The sequence below is a fragment of the Sciurus vulgaris genome, assembly GCF_902686455.1.
Source record: "Sciurus vulgaris genome assembly, chromosome: 13".
Classification (NCBI taxonomy): Eukaryota; Metazoa; Chordata; class Mammalia; order Rodentia; family Sciuridae; genus Sciurus; species Sciurus vulgaris.
The window spans coordinates 44,023,731-44,042,928 of record NC_136474.1 but is presented as its reverse complement, the minus strand read 5'-3'; the positions used below and the strand labels follow the sequence as shown (position 1 = coordinate 44,042,928).

At 45.4% G+C, this 19,198-nt stretch overlaps 1 protein-coding gene across 27 annotated transcripts in view; it reads right to left on the bottom strand.

Moving 5' to 3' along the window:
• The window catches only part of DLGAP1 (DLG associated protein 1), a gene marked incomplete at its 5' end in the record, with an annotated part of 892,564 nt that overhangs the window by 70,266 nt on the left and 803,100 nt on the right, over window positions 1–19,198 (bottom strand). For 22 of the 27 annotated variants that reach the window (XM_079108324.1, XM_079108313.1, XM_079108322.1 and 19 more), the window contains one exon: window positions 2,015–2,385. In XM_079108324.1, coding sequence (XP_078964450.1) covers window positions 2,015–2,385 — 371 coding nt within the window. The remainder of the gene's footprint in view (window positions 1–2,014; window positions 2,386–19,198) is intronic. The other 5 variants (XM_079108327.1, XM_079108328.1, XM_079108318.1 and 2 more) reach the window with 1 other exon arrangement.

Below are 19,198 nucleotides of genomic sequence, written 5' to 3'. Positions count from 1 at the left end.
AGCTCTATTACCCGTCTCCAGAATTTTTTCAACCTCCCAATATCCCAAACTGTAACTCTGTTAGGGTTCAACAATAACATTAAACGATACAGGAAACTAGATTTTTAAAAACCCCATCTTCAGAATAATCCTCGGAGGGATAGACAAAGAAACTAAAGCTCAGGAAGATTAAATGGTTTGCCCAGGACAACACAGAGGGGCAGCCTGGCTCTTCCCGCTCCGCTCAGTAATCCCTTGGTGGTGGGAGGGGCCTTGGCCTCCAGGGGAAGCAGAGGTGTGGGCAGCAGGCTGGTGGGGGCCTCGCCTCCTCCTGTGTCATCTACTCCCAAGTACCACGGCTCCAAGTTCCTTTAGGAAACTGACAACTTGTGCTATGGTAACCTGGAGGTTACAAAAAGGCATTTGACTCCTTGCTACTAGAGAAAGATTAATTGCCTTTCCAAAGTGAACTTTGCAGAACAGATTGTGAAAGCACATCAGCATTGTGAGAAGGTGCCCCACGCCTGGCTTTCAGAGGCACCTAGAGTTGGTTCGGTGTGGACAGATATATTAGAGACCAACTTGAGAAGTTATTACTCAGTAAACACCTGCAGAATGATACAGCACCACAGAAATGGAGAAAAGGAACGATCTTCTCTGACAGGAGGTAGTCGAGTAGGGTAACCAAAGATAAACAGGTATAAAAAGATAAGACTGGCAGGGCACAGTGGCACACACTGTAATCTCAGTGGCTTGGGAGGCTGAGGCAGGAGGATCGAGAGTTCAAAGCCAGCCTCACAACCTAGTGAAGGCTTAAGTAACTTAACGAGACCCTACCTCTAAATCAAATATGAAAAATGGGTTGGCAATGTGGCTCAGTGGTTAAATCCCTGGGGTTCAATCCCCAGTAACAAAAAAAAAAAAAAGAGAAGAAAAAGAAAAAGATAAGGCTGGCCAGGTGTGATGGCACATGGCTGTAATCCCAGGGACTCTGGAGGCCAAGGCAGGAGGGTCACAAGCTTGAAGTCAGCCTCAGCAACTTAGCAAAGCCTAATCAACTTAGTAAGAGCCTGTCTCAAAATAAGAAAATAAAAAAGGGCTGGGGCTGGGAATGTGTCTCAGTGGTTTACTGCCTGTGGGTTCAATCTCCAGTAAAAGTAAAAAAAGAAAAAAGACCAGGGGAAAGTAGGTGGTGCTGTCTTAGAAATGCAGCAGTGAAGGGAATGGAAGAAGCAGCAGAGTTGCAGAGTTGTCCACAGCTTTTATGGAATGCATGATCAAAGAGCCAACAGGCTGAGAGTGATGGACATTCTTTGCTCATGATGCTGCCACGTGAGTTACGGCTTTCTACACTATCACTCTCTCCGGTCTTACTCTCTCACATCTGTGAGAGGAGATGCCGTCTGGGTTCCCACATGGTAATTCCATAGCGTTGGACCCACAGCTGTGCAGCTTGGTGACCCGGTTATTCTTGGGGATCCACTCTTGTATGAGACTCCCAGTGCCCTTTAGGCAATGAAGGGCACTTTATGTTTGACTGTGCTCAGGTTCTGTGAATGAGCTTACGGTTCACGTCTCACATTCAATTTAGAGAATAAAAATAATAGCTCTTTTTTTTTTTTTTTTTTGGTGGGGATGCACCGTTCCCGGAAGTACTGCAATACCAGGTCAATGTGTGGAGTGGATGGAACAAGCTCCTATTCCAACTCCCTGCTCCAAAAATCCATTTAATATATTGTCCTCCATAGAGGACGTATCAGATATTAAACTGGTAAGAACAGATACTACACTTGATCTTAGCCAAAAGGCCGAGAAGCGATCACCAATAGCCCTAAATAACAGCGCCATCTCTCCCTCATTTTGGTCACATGTACGGATACAGGGAATCAGAGCCAATTTTTTGCAACTCTGGTCCTACACGTAACCATGTTGTCGGACATGACAAAACAGTAAACTTCTGGAGGAAAAATTAAAAGGCAGTGTTAGATCTCTTAGTTGTGGTTCCCGTTTCAAAGGGCACAAGGGAAGCTGTTACCTGTATCCCGATAGACAGGCATCGGTTTTTCTTAAAGTCCTTCTTCCTGTCCTCTGTGGTGACTGTGGCTATGGTGGTGGTGGTGGTGACGGCGGCAGTGTTATTGCCCATGTGCTGGCTGGCGGGGCCGTGAATCTGGGCGTTGGCGGCCTCGATGGCGGCTGTCAGAGCCTTCATACTGTCCAGGCTTTCCGTGGAGTTGCTGAGTCCAGACTGGCTGATAATGTCTCCTCGTTGGCCCTGTCCGTCCATGTAGGCATCCTGCGCAGACTCTGTGCTACTCTGGGCTGTGATAGAAATGAAAGGTTTCGTGGTAGTTCTGGGTGGGACTGGAGGTGGTGTCTTCTTATATGTTGTAATGCAAGATGACACTGGAAGACAGTGAAAACAAAGACACTGTGATTTCTGCCTGGGTTTGCGTTTCTGATCTTGTAACTGACAGCCACTGGAAATCAGGGGACACAAAACACTCTAAGACACTGACATGAAAACAAGTCCATTGACAGACCCAGAGAGAGCCCTGCTGGGGAGATGGGGGCCACCGGGAGGGGACACACCCACACAACGGAGGGGAAAAGATGGGAGAACGGCCACCTCTGACATGGAAGTTTCTGAAATGGAAATTGTGAATCGAGGTGAAGCAGCCCACGATTGGCCGGTGGAAATCTTCAGGCCGCCTGGTGTTACATCACCTGGGCAAAGTCAGGGGAGTCCCCGCTTGCTCAGGAAAACATCCAATACAGCTAACGCTAGACAAAGTAAGCCATTAAAGACATGCTGCTGACCGATACTAAACACCGAAAGAAGAAGAAAGGAAAGTGAAAGGTGGCCTCTGTGTGTTCTAAAGACACTCCTTTAGTTTGAAGGAGGTGCTGGATGAGGGAGAACTGGCAGCAATGATGGCTTCCTGCAAGGTGCTTCCTTCCCGCCCCTTCTTTAGGGCCTGATCCTCCCTCCCTGCCTCCCTCCCTTCCCCCTTCCCTTTCTTCCTTTATCTGGATAGGTGCTCACTGCGTAAACTTTTGCTTTCAATTTTTATTTTCTGAGCACAAGTTCACAGGCTAGTTTGGAAGTCAGTTTTGAGTATGTCTTGGGTTTTTCTGAGCCTCCTCCCCCACGTGTCTTCCTGCAGGGCCACTCCATTGAGTCAAGGCCCTGAATCATGTACCTGCTGCCAGGGCCTCTCTGGGTTGTCCCTGAAGCATCACTATCTGATTCTAATATTGAATAATTAGCTTTCAGCTTTATTTTGGAACATGATTTAGAAAACTAAAGAAAAATTCCAAAAAAGAATTTTTAAGGTGGTCATGGTGATGCACACCTGTAATTTCATTGACTCCAGAGGCTGAGGCAGGAGGATCACAAGTTTGAGGCCAGACTGGGCAACTTAGCAAGAGCCTGTCTCAATATAAAGTTTAAAAAATGGCTGGGGATGTAGCTTAGTGGTAAAGTGTCCCTGAGTTAAATCCCCAGTACAAAAGGGGATTGCTTCCAAGTGGGAATGCCTATCAGTAAAAAACAATTCCTTAAGCAGTTTCCTGGAGACTTTTGTTTAGTTTTCCTAAACACCAGTTTGAGAACTGGGGATGTGGCTCAGTGGCAGAGCCCTTGCCCAGCATATGGGAAGCCCTAGGTTTGAGCCCCAGAACTGAAACAAAACACATCATGAAACAATTGCAACTATTTCTCATCCACCCTTTCCATGTTTTTTGGGTTTTTCCAGTACTTGGGATTGAACAAGATAGACGGAGTTGTCTACCACTGAGCTACATCCCTAGTCCTTTCTATTTTTTTACTTTATTTTATTATTTTATTTTGAAATGGGATCTGGCTAAGTTGCTAAGGCTGGTCTTGAACTTGGAATCCTCCTGGCTCAGCCTCCAGAGTGGTGGGGATTACAGGTGTGCACCATGGTACCTGGTCCTTTCCAGGCTTTTCCACTCAGAACTGGAGTCCCTGTCATTTCACTGGGTCAGCTGGACCTGGCCACCCCATCCAAACTTGTTGCCTATGGTTCTAGCTGCCACTTGGGCCATCTCACCAAATAAAATCCAAATATTTCCTCAGGCCACTGAAAATATCCTAAAATGAACAATAAACGGACAGATCCTATCATGCTATCCTGTTCTCCACTGCCCTGTGATTTGCGAGTAATTTTCTGAACCATAAGAGAGAGAGCAGAAGTTATGCTGGGCTGCTCCCCAGGGATTGCCTGAGAATTGAAAGAATATATCATGCAAATATCACGTTACAATATCATATGTACCCTCTAGAAGGTAGGGGGTGTATGTGTGTGTATATATATGTGTGTGTGTGTGTGTGTGTTATATAATATGTATATATATAAATCAGTTACCTAGATGGATGACTGGCTGGCAGAAGTTCACTCCAAGAAAAACCTTCCATTTTACACATACTGCCTGAAACACACACCTTTACCATTTGAACACAGTAAGCAATAAGCAGTCCAACATTTTCATTTTTTGCTAAGGTGTCTGAGAAGTGATGCCACTAGTGGAAGATCAGAGTGTCCCTGGAGGCCAGCAGCAGAGCCAGCCCAGCCTCAGGTTTGTCCCATTAGCCCTCAGTTAAGCCTCTGGCCAGGTCACATCAACAAGAATGATATTCATCTGCTACCCCACTCCATTTAATCTCATGCACTTAACCCCTGTGGGGCCACCTCAGTTTCCCAGAATGGTCTGAAGGGTGGTCAGCCTGCTCAGCCTCAGATATACATCTGAAGACCCAAAGCAGGTGGTAGAGGACGGGGGAGCCACAATTAGAATAGAATCTAAGTATTTGAATCTAACGAAAATACATCCTTGCTTCACTTCTCCTGAGACATGTCTTTACAATGTGAAACCATTACTTGGTTCAAAATGATTTGGCCCACTTGTGTTGCAAGAAAGCTAAATAACAACATTCCAACATCTAACGTCTGATCTTTTTGATTATTTATTTACTGCTTGTTGTTAGTGCTCAGCAGTTTCCTCTTTCAGTGTGGATAATCAAAATTGAAGAATGCAGTGGGCTAGGGAGATAGCTCAGTTGGTAGAGTACTTGCCTTGCAAGCACAGGGCCATGAGTTTGATCCCCAGCACCACAAAAAAAAAAAAAAAAGAAAAGAAAAAATTGAACAATGCAGCCAATTGTAATACTCTTTTGTTTGCTCTGACATACAGAAAAGCTCTTGCCATGAGCTGGGTGTGGTGGGGCCCGCCTGCTATTCAGCAGCTCTGGAGGCTGAGGCAGGAGGATCGCAAGTTCAAAGCCAGCCTCCGCAACTTAGCAAGGCCCTGAGCAACTCAGTGAGACCCTGTCTCAATCAATCAAACAAATAATCAATGAATAAATGATCTGGGAATGTGGGTTCCATGGTTAAGTGCCCCTGGATTCAATTCCTAGTACCAAAAAAGAAAAAAAGAAAGAAAGAAAAATTAAAAAGTAAGTTGGACCCTATTTGTGTACAATGAATCAAAACGCAGTCTGTAAAAATAAAAATAAATAGATAAATAAATAACAGCAAAAAGAAAAGCTCTTGCCATGATGTGGTAATCGGAGGGAGAGATTAAGTCCCACTATTTCCAGTGTGATATCTGAACTTGGGGACCTCAGCCTCCTGCATGGTCCACGAACCCACTAAGCCAACTCCAATTTTACGTGTGAGGTTAGACAGGGAGAGTACTGGGGACTTTTCCAACTGAGTGGTGCCGCTCCAACCCCCAAAGGTGATAAGAACTTGAGATTGCCCTGCTTTGGGTAAGGGAGCTGAACAGAGGCCAGGCACCACCTGCCCTGGTGTTGTATTAGAGGGACTTTGCAATTAGGTTTCACTGCCGTGTGATGGCTAGTGGGATTCTGCTGGAGTCGGAAGCACCATCCAGTCATCCAACAGGAATTTTAAAGAATTTGGATCTTCATGGTTGCTTTCTCTTTTGGTGTTGAGGAGGGAACCACACACTCTATCACTGACCTACATTCCCAGCTGAAGACTGCCTTCGAAGGAGGGAAAGGAGATCCAAATCACAACTCAGTGTCTCCTTTCTTCTTTCCCCAGTTCTTTTTTTTTTTTTTGGTGGGGGGTATACTGGGGTTTGAACCCAGAGGCACTTTACCACTGAGCCATATCCCCAGCCCTTTTTATTTTTTTATTTGAAAACAGGGTCTCACTAAGTTGCTCAGGGCCTTGCTAAATTTCTGAAGTTGGCCTCAAACTTGTGATCCTCCTGCCTCAGTCTCCTGAGTCCCTGGGATTACAGGCATCAGGTCATTTCCCAGTTCTTTTGCATGCCAAGGGTGCTCCAAAAACTCATACGACTAAATGCCTCTGTTTTCCCCAGTATCACTCTTTTCTAGCTTTGTAGGCTAAGCTCTAAGCTCTTTCTTCTAAGGGTGTCCTTTCTAAAAATAGGACTCTCAGTGATTCATCACCTTGGGTGATTTAGAACCTGTGGAGAAGGTCTGAGTACCAGCAGGTGTGCGGTAGGCAGAGTGAGGCCCACGGAGCAGGAAAGACAAGCTAATGAATCCTGTCTGGTCTAAACAGAAAGGGAAACTGAACGGCATCTACACAGTAAGTGAAACACCTCATTTGTTTAAGAGGAACAGTCTTAAAAAGAGTGATTTAAAAACACAAGCGCTCCTTTCATTCAAGTGGAACTTGAAAAAGAAATGATGTATTTTAATCATGTTTGCTGCTTTTCTTTAAACAGATATGTTTATTTGTTCACTTCAAATAAGGTTAGTTCTTTTCCTCCTCTGGGTCCTAGCATACTACCCCAGTGAAAGATGGCTGAAAGAACTGTCCCTCCCTCCCTCCCTTCCTTCCTTCCTCCCTTCCTCCCTCCCTTCCTTCCTTCCATCCTTCCTTTCTCTGGTAGTGCTGGGATTGAACCCAGGGACACTTTACCACTGAGCTACATCCCCAGCCCCACGCCCTTTTTAAAAAATTCAAAACAGGGTCTTGCTAAGTTTCGGAGGAACTTGCCATCCTCCTGCCTCAGCTTCCTGAGTTGCTGGGATGACAGGCCTTTGCCACCAGCGGCAGGACCTCTGTGCGTTTGTAAGGAGAGTCCCCAGATACAGAGCTGCAGATTCCAATGACATTATTTTCATTCAGTTCACACGGCACAGAGTAGAGCAACCAGAAGTTGGTATTAACATCTGATTTAAGAAGTTATAAAACTATGTTGAATTTAAATTAAATAAAAAGGTTACAGAGGAAGCAAATGAGCACAGCTTTCTATCATTGCAGCTTCTAGAGAGCTGTTCAACATCGTCTATATTTGCATTGGAAGCTGGTGCTAGGGTTGTGAGCCTCAGCCCTTTAGCTGAACCAGGAATTCTTTTTGTCTGTAGTGGTGAAGGTTTTCTGGCAAAACATCTACACTGTCTTACTCTGGATATCTTTTGTAATCAAGAGCATAAACATATCAGGCGGTCACGAAACAGATGTGGGATCCATGAAACAGATGTGGATCCAACAACCTGCTTTTTGTATTGACTTCTTATTAAATTCCTACTGCTAAGGTACTATACAGGAAGCTATGTTGAGGAATTGTTGAGCAATCCTTGGTTACTGGGTTTCAGATATTCTTTCAGGGCCTGGGGGGTGGCTCAATGGTAGAGTGCTCTCCCCAGAGAGGCCTGGGTCTGATCCTCAGCAGTGCAAATGAAAAAACAAAAAAATATATAATTTTTTCAAATACAAGTAAGCAGTACTGGATGTGGTGGCACACACAGGTCATCCCAGTGACTCCGACGGCTGACACAGGAGGATTGCAAATTTGAGGCCAGCTTAGGCAACTTAGCAAGACCCTGTCTTGAAATAAAATAATAAAAACAGCTGAGGATGTGGCTCAGTAGTATAGTGCTACTGGGTTCTAGCCCCAGTACCACACACACACACACAAATCAAATATGAGAAAGCAAGTCCATGAAGGACTACAAATAAAAGCATGATACAGCTGGGCATGGTGGCCCACACCTGTGATCCCAGCAGCTTGGGAGGTTGAGGCAGGAGGATCATGAGTTCAAAGCCAGCCTCAGCAACTTAGTGAGGCCCTAAGCAACTCAGTGAGATCCTGTCTCTAAATAAAATATAAAAAAGGGCTGGGGATGTGGCTCAGTGGTTGAGCACTCCTGGGTTCAATTCCTGGTACCAAAAAATAAAAGTTAAAATTTAAAAAAGCATGATAAAAACAACAAAAAAATTGTTAAAAATCTAAAAAAAAAAAAAAAAAATTAGATACAGTTGTCATCAAACAATATCTTTTTGACATAAATGTGTTATCTTGTGCTGTTTTTAAGCAAGCTGTGATTTGATCACCTTTGAGAAGTGGCAGCTTCTGCACAGCGCTGGGCCACCTTGAATTAGCTGTGAGTTGTACCAGATGGTTTCATCTGACCATCCAGAGGGAAGGGCTGCCTCAACCCACTGTCTAGTTTCCGCTCAAGGCAACGTTGACTCCTGATTTGGTCTAGATAAACAGCAGCTGTACAATAAACACTCACTAGGAACATTTTTATTAAATTTTTTTTTTTTTTAATTGAGTGGGGTTGCTAGTGGGGTGTTGGAATTAACTTTTTTTTTTTTTTTTTTTTGTACCGGGGATTAAATTCAGGGGTACTCGACCATTGAGCCACATCCCCAGCCCTATTTTGTATTTTATTTAGAGACAGGGTCTCACTGAGTTGCTTAGAGCTGAGGCTGACTTTGAACTCGGCATCCTCCTGCCTCAGCCTCCGGAGCCACTAGGAGTACAGACATACATCACAGCGCCCAGCTTGGAACTAACTCTTACCAGCTTGCTAAAGTTGCTTGTGTACATCTCTTGCCAGTTGTGTCCAGCTTGAAATTGACCATGGTGTGGGTACTTATACCATAAAAATCGACAGATGCTATAAATCAGCAAGTTTAAGCATTTCTGTGTACAGAGTAGTGTCATTCAAAGGGTTGTCTGCCGAATAGGGCTGGTTCACAAACCACCGTATTTGCTGTGCATGCTTGGTGCCTTGAACACTGAAAGTAAGCTTCTAGAAGCTTTCTAGCAATTTTATAGTCTTTTGTCTGTTGAATTTAATAAAAAGAAATCAGTGGGCATGGTTTTGGTGTGTCTTTGTTTTTTAAACTTCCTTTTTCTTGTAATTCATTTTTATTGCATTTTACCCAAGTGTTGATCTACAACAGATGGAAGATCAAACAAACAGAAAACTGGTCCCACACCAGAGAGTGCGGAAGCACCGATAGAGAACATTTGCAAATTCAGAGAACGGTGCAGACAGAGGCAGTGCAGGGAAGATGAAGGACATGTCAGAGAGGTAAACTAGAGCTACAGGGTGCTTCAGAAAGCAAACTGACGGCAGACATCTGTCATTTGTCATCCCAGAGGCTTGGGAGGCTGAGGCAGTAGGGTCACAAGTTCAAAGCCAGCCTCAGCAACTGAGGGAGGCTCTAAGCAACTTAGTGAGACCCTGTCTCAAAATAAAACATAAAAAGGGCTAGGGGCCGAGGCTGTAGCTCAGCAGCAGAGCGCTTGCCTAGCATGTGTAAGGCCCTGGGTTCAACCCTTAGCCCTGCATAAAGATAAACAAATAAAATAAAGGCATGCTGTCCATCTACAACTACAAACGGGTTAGGATGTGGCTCAGTGGTTAAGTACCCCTGGGTTCAATCCTTGGTTCCAAAAGAAAAAGAAAAGTGAAGAGGCCAAAAGGAAAATGAAATGTGAAGGACCTAAATTTGGGACATAAAGATTTGATTGTGGAAATGCAGAATGAGGACTGAACTTCAGGTTTGAGGGTCAGGGAAATTTCCTGTTTCTGAAAAGGCATCTAAGAATGGAAGTGTGGTATCTAGAACAATCAGAAGGATCTTCGTGTTGTATTTTATTCTGGGCTCCTTGCCTCCCCTTCCCCCCCACCCAAGTGTGGGGCTGGGATGGGACCCAGTACCTCACACAAGCTAGGCAAGTGCTCTGCCACTGAGCCACAGCTCCAGCCCTGCACACTTTGCTTTAAGAGGAAATGTAGGGGTTTAAGGAAAGGGATTGCTTCATTTGGAAGAGAGGGAAGACAGAAGGATTTTCATTGATTTGGAGGGCGACTGCGTAAAGGACAGCATGGATTTCTGTGTTAAGTCCCCAACTGAAACCACAGAGATAAGAGCTCAAAGAGTTATCAAGAATAATCCTCTAGGGCTGGGGATATAGCTCAGTTGGTAGAGTGCCTGCCTTGGAAGCACAAGGCCCTGGGTTCAATCCCCAGCACAGCAAAAAAAAAGAAAAAAAAAGAAAAAGAATCCTCTAAACCAGGCATGGTGGCAGAGAATCCCAGAAATTTGGGAAACTGAGGCAGGAGGATTGCAAGTTTGAGGCCAGCCTCAGCAATTTAGTGTGACTCTCAGCAACTTAGCAAGACTCTGTCTCAAATAAAAAATAAAATGGGCTGGGGATGTGGCTCTGTGCTAAAGCATCCTTGAGTTCAATCTCCAGTAGTGAGAAAAAAAGAAAGGGAGGAGGAGGAGGAGGAGAAGAAGAACCCACTGGTCATCAGTTGTCCAAACATAGAATATGAGGACCTCATCAAGTAGTGAGCTCTCAGTTCCTGGAGCATAGACCAGCTTATCATTTGTCTGGGAAGTTATAGAAATTGTACCAAAACTGATAGATGGTGGAACTTGGTGACAAGATTTCTTTTAAACTGAAGCTGCTATGACTTAACAAACATGAATGAAATCTAGAAGAGAATTTAAAAATCGGGGTTCCCCTGAGGGTGATGCCTCAGAGAGGAAGAAGGAAGCCAAAAGAGGAGGCCAGGAAAGAAGTCACCCACCAGGCTCTTTGGTAGCCATGATGAATGTTCTGGCCTCCTGGGGAAGCATTCTGACCCCCAGGAGGGTGCAACGTCCAACAGAAAAGTTTGCTGCCACTGTTTCCAGTCAGGCAGACCCAGAAGTCCTGCGGTTAACTACGCATCTTGGAGTCCTGCTGCTCATGGCGCTGTGCTGTGGCTGGTTGACTCCACGTCAGGTGCCAGACAAACCTGTGGTCTGGCTCAGGTCCTTTGCTGGGAAAAGGCACACACTCAGGTGACAACAGAGATGCTGAGATAGCAGAATCAGTCCAGACCCTCGCCATGCCATTAGATCTAGATCTAATCATCAGAGAACCCGACACTGTGCTAAGAGCTTAACAGACAAGGTTGCCCACGAAGAGGATCCCACGGTTGAATCGATGGAAATGTGAAGGCCCGGGGTGTAGCAGGGGTCCACTGCATGCTTTGAATATGACCCTTGTGACTTATTATAAAATGGACACGTTTTGTTGTTTCCTCTCTCTTCTCCATCCCCCCTCCCTATCTTTGGGGGTGGGGAGAACAAGATAAACCTTCCCATCCTAGGCCAATTTATCTGTCCTTGAGCAAACACACCGCAGGAGTAAAGTAATTCAGACTTCAGGATGGCAAGAGAAGACCTAAGAAATGGTATCGCTAAAGTCCACAAGTGAATTATGACCCCTGACAAGGCACACCTGGAATGTAGCCTTTGAATCACCTTTTTAAAAGCCCTCTGTTCCTCCTGACGGTGAGAATCACAGCCTCTGGGACAAGAATCCCTTGTATTCTCCTTTGCCAGCAAAGCAATAAAACTCCTTTTTTCCTTTCTCTCGAAACCATGTCCTCCTCATTGGATTGGCATCAGGACAAGTACTGAGCTCTTAGTAACAAGAGCAGGAAGTGGATGTCCCTAAGTCACACATCTACCAAGGAGTGGAGTTAGAATACTCAGAGCTGCACTTTCCATCTCTTCATGAACCCGAACCACTAGGATTCATCTCCCCAACACACATCATCAACCATCTTGTCCAGTAAAGACCAACAAGCTCTCTGTACCCTGCAGGAACTCATCAAAAGTTTAGTGAATGATACTCTGGAGGCTGAGGCAGGAGGATTGCAAGTTTGAGGCCAGCCTCAGCAACTTAAAGCTAAGAAGCAACTTTGTGAGACTCTGTCTCAAAATAAAAAATAAAAATAAATAAATAAAAAGAGCTGGGGATGTGACTCAGTGGTAAAGCGCCTCTGGGTGTAGCAAGGGTACCCAGCACAGAAAAACAAAACAAACAAACAAAAAAAAACATAAGACAAAAGTTTAGCGAATGAATTAATTCTCAGTGGTCAACAAGGGGTACACCAGCTATGACTTAAAATATTCTAGTTGGGTGTGGTGGCCTGGGTCTGTTAGTCAGAGCTACTAGGAGGCTTGAGCCCAGGATTTGAGATGACATGAGGAACACAACAAGAATCAAAAACATAGCAAGTCTCGAAAATCAGAAGGAAAAAAAAAATGGGGTCAGAGTGCAGCTCAATGGTAGAGCAATTGTCTAGTATGGGCAAAGCCGTGGGCTGGATCCTCAGCATTGCAAAAGTAAATAAATTTTAAAAATTTAAAAATCAAAAATGCAAAATATTACAAAAAAGAAACTCTGCACAACAAAATACATGGAAAAATCACTACCTGCTTGCAAAATATTTACGGCTTCCCATTTCCAGGCCACCCAAAGTGAGGTGGTCAGTGGTGAGAAAGCAGGATGTGAGGCTCCCTAGGCGGGTGGCAAGAAAACCCTGGGTTCCCAGCCCACCTCGGTGAGGCATGGCGCATGGCATCCCAGAGTCGTCTTCTCTCCCATTAGCTTCGGCTCCAGGGAAGTGGCTGAGAGAATGATTTCCACTAAAGCCATCCTCCACGGAAACCACAGAGATGACGAGTTCCACTTTTCTTAGTCAAAGCAGAAAAGAGCAGGCTTGTGTGAGAGCCGAGGGGGAGGGGAGGGCAGGGCAGCAGAGGGAGGGGGAGGGCCATAACTCTTGCAGTCATCCGCCTTGCCAGTTGGTAGTTACTAGTATTCCAGACACTTCCTAATGCCAGACAAATGCCCCAAGCCTCGGCTTGTCTGGCTTGGAGATCTATTCAACTGATAGCAGCCGCCTCTTCTGGGGAGAACCGGGCTGCCCCGCTAATCAAACCCAACATTGTTCTCAAGGGAGGAAGAATGGAAAGGTTTGTTTCGGAGTCACTTTTTTTTTTTTTTTAAAGAGGTACCCAAATTGTTTTAACAAGTTGCTACAAAACTTGGGCTTCCTGAGGCGAGGTTGTTTTGCACAGTGTGTGTACTGTACAAAGATCCAGGGAGGGAGGGATCAGAAAGAGTCATTAAAAAAAAAAAAAAACAACACAAACCCCAGGCACTTGATGCCTGGAAATGATGTAAGACGCAGCCACTCCTCTGCTAGAACTACAACCAAACAATGCTCAGGCAGTCCACGGCAGCTGCTCTCCAAATGTCAGCGCCAGCCCAGTCAAAAAGCTTGAAATCTACCAGGCTGAAGGACTTGGTGCTGTGCCCTTGGCTCCCATATTTTCCCTGAGCATTCTCAGGAACCTGGCAACAGGTAACGTGGCAACCTTTGACTTATAAAATGGCAAGTGGCATAATTTCAGGGAACAAATGGATTTTTTTTTTTTTTCCAAGCCAGCTGCGTCTCCCCCACCGTCCCCACACCCAACCCCTTTCCCTCCCATTCCAAAGTCTGAGAAAACAAAGTATTCCTGCGGGCAATCCTACTCTTGAGCGTCCCCTTGTGGCCGATCCTGGAACAACACTTACATACTCCATTGCCGCTCGGCAGCAAAGGTCAGTGGCGCTGCTGCGGAAGGGGATCGTGGCTGGACTTGTCTTCCAAAAACCACAGAGTGGAAGTCAAGACTCAGACTGTCTTGCTTTGTAACTTAACACCTTAACAAAAACTTTCCCTGGCTTTAGAGTAAAATCTCTAAGTTGTGGCTAAGGATTTTTTTTTTTTTAAAGCAGTAGCTATATTCATATTTTTTAAGGTCACAAGTTACAAAAGCGAGAAGAGCTCTAGAAATTTCACCCAATCTCTCTCTTCACATCCCAGTCGCAGCCGAAGGCTGGGCTGATGGCAGTGAAGGTGACGACTGGGGATTCCCGCTGCCTGCGACTGGCATGTTCCATTTTTATCTGCTTTATAGGCAGACCCCTTTCTCTCAGGCCTGAAGCGTTTCTAACTGGCTGTTCCCCAGTTAGCCTGTTTGCAAAGATTACTTAAGATTTCCAGACTGCAGGCCCAGCTTCCCGGAGAGCATGCCTGGGAGCCACACCTTCAGTCTTTTATCTCTGTGTGGGGCAAACACCCACGAAAATGCCAAGGGTAGTGTTTTCGACCTGCTTTCTTCCGCCCAGGTCTGCTTCCACCCTGCCCTCTCCTTGCTACAAGACTACAGTTGTGAGCAGCTGGTAGCTCCAGTTAGCCCAGAAAAGAGGGCAGCCCTTCCATTTGCTTCAAAAATCACTGGAAACTAAAAATGAGGTTCAGATCAAAGTGACTGTTCTTGTCAGGAAGTTCCATTAATTAACTAGATTAGAGGATGCTAAATGATGTTTGGAAGAAGGTCATTTTAGAAGGTTCAGGGCCAGGGGTTGAAGTTGAAAGCTTGTAATATATACTTTTAATGAAATTGGACAATCAAGTTGAATAATATTAGAAACTGAAGGTTACCATATGTGAGACCAGTTGTTGCCTGAAATCAGTAATTTCAAAGGCTTATCTTGAAAGAGATATTTGGCTAGTGTTTGCCTAGATCATTTAATACTAGAGATTAAAAACCTAGGGTTCTGAGTAAGAATCATTGGGCCAATGGCTAAAGTAAATCGTAGCCTTCATGGAAAAGGGCCACATGTTGAAATCAGGGCGTTTAGAACTTCGGGCTTACTAATTTCCAAGGCGGGAGTGTTGCTTGCAGTGGGAATGTGATCAGGATTTCACGGCTCATTTTCCCGGCCTCTCTAACAGGTGCTGTTGAGTCATCCATGTACACAGATGACTGCCCTGGCAGTTTCATTTGTGAGGATTAAATTTCCATTTGTTCCATTACTTTATGAAGTGATTTCTACCATTGAGTCAGATATATCACTTCCTTTTAGATCTAGGTTTTTTTTTTTTTTTTTTCCCCAACATTCATAATGATGTGTGTATTTTTCAAAATGTGTCCCAGTCAGGTCTGTAGGTCTTCCTGGTTTGAATGGACTGTTTACAGGAGAGGAAGACTCAGGGACCAAGGTCGGGGTTACAGGATTATATAAGGTTTCCTGTTTGAGCAGCTGGTCTACCAACCCCTCAGGAGGCTGGGATGGGGATAGGGCCAGGAGCAGGGAAGGAGAGTTTCCTTTGAAGTTTTTCATCAGCTAGCTTTCATTTCTTGTCAGTTGTCACTTCTCGGCAACACAGTCCTATATTCTGTGAGGTGATTTTTCCCCCCTTGATCAGATTGAGAGAAGGGAATTCACTAAGGAGCTAAGAATCACAAGGTCAGGCATTGTTGTCTGTCTTATTCACACATGTCACCACAATCCTTAGAACACGTGAGTCACATCATTGTACTATGTGATACTTGTTGCATGAAGGAATGAACCAGGATGAAAAGAGACTTCCTGGAGAAGAAGGAAAAGGGGTCAACAACCCAGAAAGAAAAAGTCTTTGGGCAGAAGTAAAATGAATATCACAGCAAAGCCATTCTCTGCGACCTTGGATGTCATAGTACAGTCAGTCCTCTGTTTCCATGGGTTCCACGTTTACACATTAAACCAACTACCAACTGAAAATATTTGGGGAAAAAAAGTTATACATTTACAGACATTTTTTCTTATTATTATTTCCTAAACAATACTGTGGATAGGCACACCTGTAATCCCAGCAACTTGGGAGGCTGAGGCAGGAGGATCCAAGTCTGAGTCCAGCCTCAGCAACTTAGTGCGCTCCTTTATCTAAAAAAAAAAAAAAGTTGGGAGTAGGGTTGGGGATGTAGCTCAGTGGTAGAGCGCTCCGGGTTCAATCCCCAGTACTTCACCCCCAAAGATACTCACATGTCTGTTGTATTAAGTATCAAAAGTAATCTCCAGATGTTTTGAACTATATGGGAGGATATGCAAGGGTTATATGAAAATACTGCACAAGGGTCTTAAGCATCTGAGGCTTTGACATTCATGGGGGCGGAGGGTCCTGGAATCAATCTCCTAAGAATACCAAGGAACAACTGTCTAATCTCTTATCAGCAATTCCCACTTCTGTTTGATAGTGTTTGATAGAGGTCAAGTACCGGCCAGATACGATTATGATTGGCCAACTTCTTTTTTTTTTCTCAGCACTGGGGATTGAACCCAGGATTATAGCTGTAGCTCTACCACTAAGCTCATCTCCACTCCTTTTTACTTTTTGATTTTGAGGTAGGATCTCCCTAAGTCACCCAAACTGGCCTTGAATTTGCAATCCTCCTGCCCCTGCCTTTGAGGTAGCTGGGATTACAGGGGGCACCAATGTGCCTGGCTCGTGACTGACGTCAACTTTTGACATGGAGTAAGTATGTTAAACCCCAATCTACCGTCACTTTGGGTTTTGGGGACTTGGTTTAGTGGTAGAGCAGGCACTTGGCACGCATGAGACCCCAGGTTCAATCCCCAGCATGTGCACGCACGTGCACACTCACACACACACACACACCCCAACACCAGTTAGTTTCTACTGTCACCTGTGGATTATCCACCTAACATCCATTCTCTCTGCTAGGTGCTACCCTTGAGTGATGGCTGGCCACCCTTTTCCTGTGTGGCGGCTTTACTTTTCCTTAGCTCCTTACACTAGTTTTCTTGGACCTCTTATCTTGTGTCCTGTCTGCTTGCAGACAAGATGGATAAGTGAAAGCCAAGGGCCTTTCTTCACTGCCTGATCTTATTTCATGAGAATTCTTTCCACCTGCTCAGTGGAACCTTGGGTCTGGAATACGAGGACAAATCTGGATTGGAATTACACAATGAACCAGGCAGTGAAAACTTTCTTGCTGTGTCATTGTGCCTGGTAAACTAAGAGGAGCTTGAGTGTCCCTAAGGCTATCTATGGAGTCGTTGAGGGTTTCTACAGGGTACTCACGCAGGATCACACCTAGTGGGCGTCCAGTCCGCCCCCAAGTCCTACCTGAAAATTTGGTGTGAATTTACTAGTAACCCCTTACTGGCCAACTCCCTGGGCTTGGAGAGAAGGCAGATCTACCACAGCAGCCAGAGCTGCCCCCAGTTCATAGGGCCTGGAGCAAGGTTTCCCCTGGAGCCCGAGCTTCTGCATAAGGCAAGCTGGGAGCCCCAGCCTGGGAAGGCAGGATGTGCGGCAGTTCATAAGAAAGAGGCACGGCCATTCCTTCCTGTGGGTTCAGCACGATGGAGACTACCTGGGACTGGAAGGCACTCCTGCAGGAGGCCTGGGCTCAGGGCCCTGTAGCTAGGCTCCTAATTACTCACCCTGCGCCTTTCCTCCTTCCTCCCCGAAACCCCACCCCGCTTCTCAAAGGAACAGCCATCTGGGTTAACCTGTGGGATGCTGTTTACCTCATCCCGCTTGGCCCAGCTCCTTACGAATCCTCCAATAGGATCAGTGCTTCAAAATCGCACCTCATTGTCCAACTGTCACTGACCGAGGAGGTCGGGAGTCCAGGTGTCCCCTCAGAGCTCTTTCTCACCCTGCAACTATTTAGTGTTCCTCAAAGGCTGGGGGAGCTGGGGGAGCTGCAGTTCAAGCACTGCACCAGAAAAAGAAATGAAGAACCCCCATCACCTTTCTGTTTGGTGTTTGCTATTTGCCAAAATTAAATAAAAACCTATAAACCATTTAAAAATTTTATTTATTTGCAGTACTAGGGATCGAGCCCAGGGGTGCGCTACCATTGAGCTACATGTTTAAAAAATTTGAGAGAGTCTCTCATTAAGTAGCTCAGGCTAGCTTTGAACTTGTGCTGCTCCTGCCTCGGGGGTGGGGGGGCATTATTGGGATTACGGGCGGGTGCTACAGAGCCCAACTTTTCTTTTTTTCTTTTTCTTTTTCTTTTTAGTACGGAGCATTGAGCGCAGGGCTTCACGCATGCTAGGCAAGTGCTAACCTAGGAATCTTTGAAGAGTTTCAAATCCATATCAACTTTCTTTCCCCAACCCAACCCCCATCCTTCTCCTCATTCCTGGCCTGTTTAATAAAGGCATGCACTTTTGCTAGTCTCATTAAATTCTTAAAACAACCCTGCAGAGGAGGTTATGATCTAATTCTGCAGATGAAAAGGAGGCGGAGTGGTTGATGTCCAAGTTCTCCCTGGGTGGGGTTGGCTTGGAACCTGGGTTCTTCCCACGGAAACCTTGCTTATCTTTGAAAGGGCTGTCTTCTGCTTTTGTCTTTAAGATTCTCCTTTAAACCCTGTGAGAACACTATCCGAGTGAGCTTGTATCTGAAAGTTTTTTGGCCAAATGTGCTTGGAATTCACAGTTTTGGGGATTTTAGACAGCTGATATACTGGGCAGGCCCAGTAAACAAGTACTTGCAGGGTCTGCAGGAGAAGGGGTGTAGTCACAGTGCAAATAGATCCAAGATCAGGTTTAAAGTAAAGGCTTTCAGAAATTTGGACAGGGTTGTGCAGGGCCTCAGGCATGCTAGGCAAGTGCTTTACAACTAAGCCACAACCCCAGCCCTTCGAGTTTCTTTTTTAAAACTGAAAGTGAGCCTGGTGCAGTGGTTTGATCCTATATTTCCAGGGACTCAGGAGGCCGAGGCAGGAGGATTGTAAATTCGAGGCCAGCCTCAGCAACTTAGTGAGGCCCAAATCAACTTAGACCATGTCTCTAAATAAAAATAAAAAAGGGGTGGGGATATGGTGTAAGAACCCCTGGGTTCAATTCCCAGTACTTAAAATAAATAAATAAATAAAACAAATAAAGAAATAAAGAAAAGAACAAGCAAGAACAACTGTGGACAGAAGAAGGATGCCCCCCCCCCCCCCCCTAGGAGCAGTAAAAACTCTGGCGGCGGAGGCATCTCAGGTCCTGGCCCTCAGTCCCACCTGTGGAGGGTGGCCGCGTGTGTGTGTGCAAGGTTCTCTGTTTGTCACAGTGTGTCCCCCACTGCACCCAGAGGCACCTTCTTCGGTTTTCATTACGATGGCAATGCAATCAATCCTAGAAGTTTTGTTTTGTTTTCTTCGTCCTGGGGATGGGACCAGGGTACCCAGGGGTGCTCAACCTCTGAGCCACATCCTCAGGCCTTTTTAAATAGATTTATAAATATATACATTTATATTTA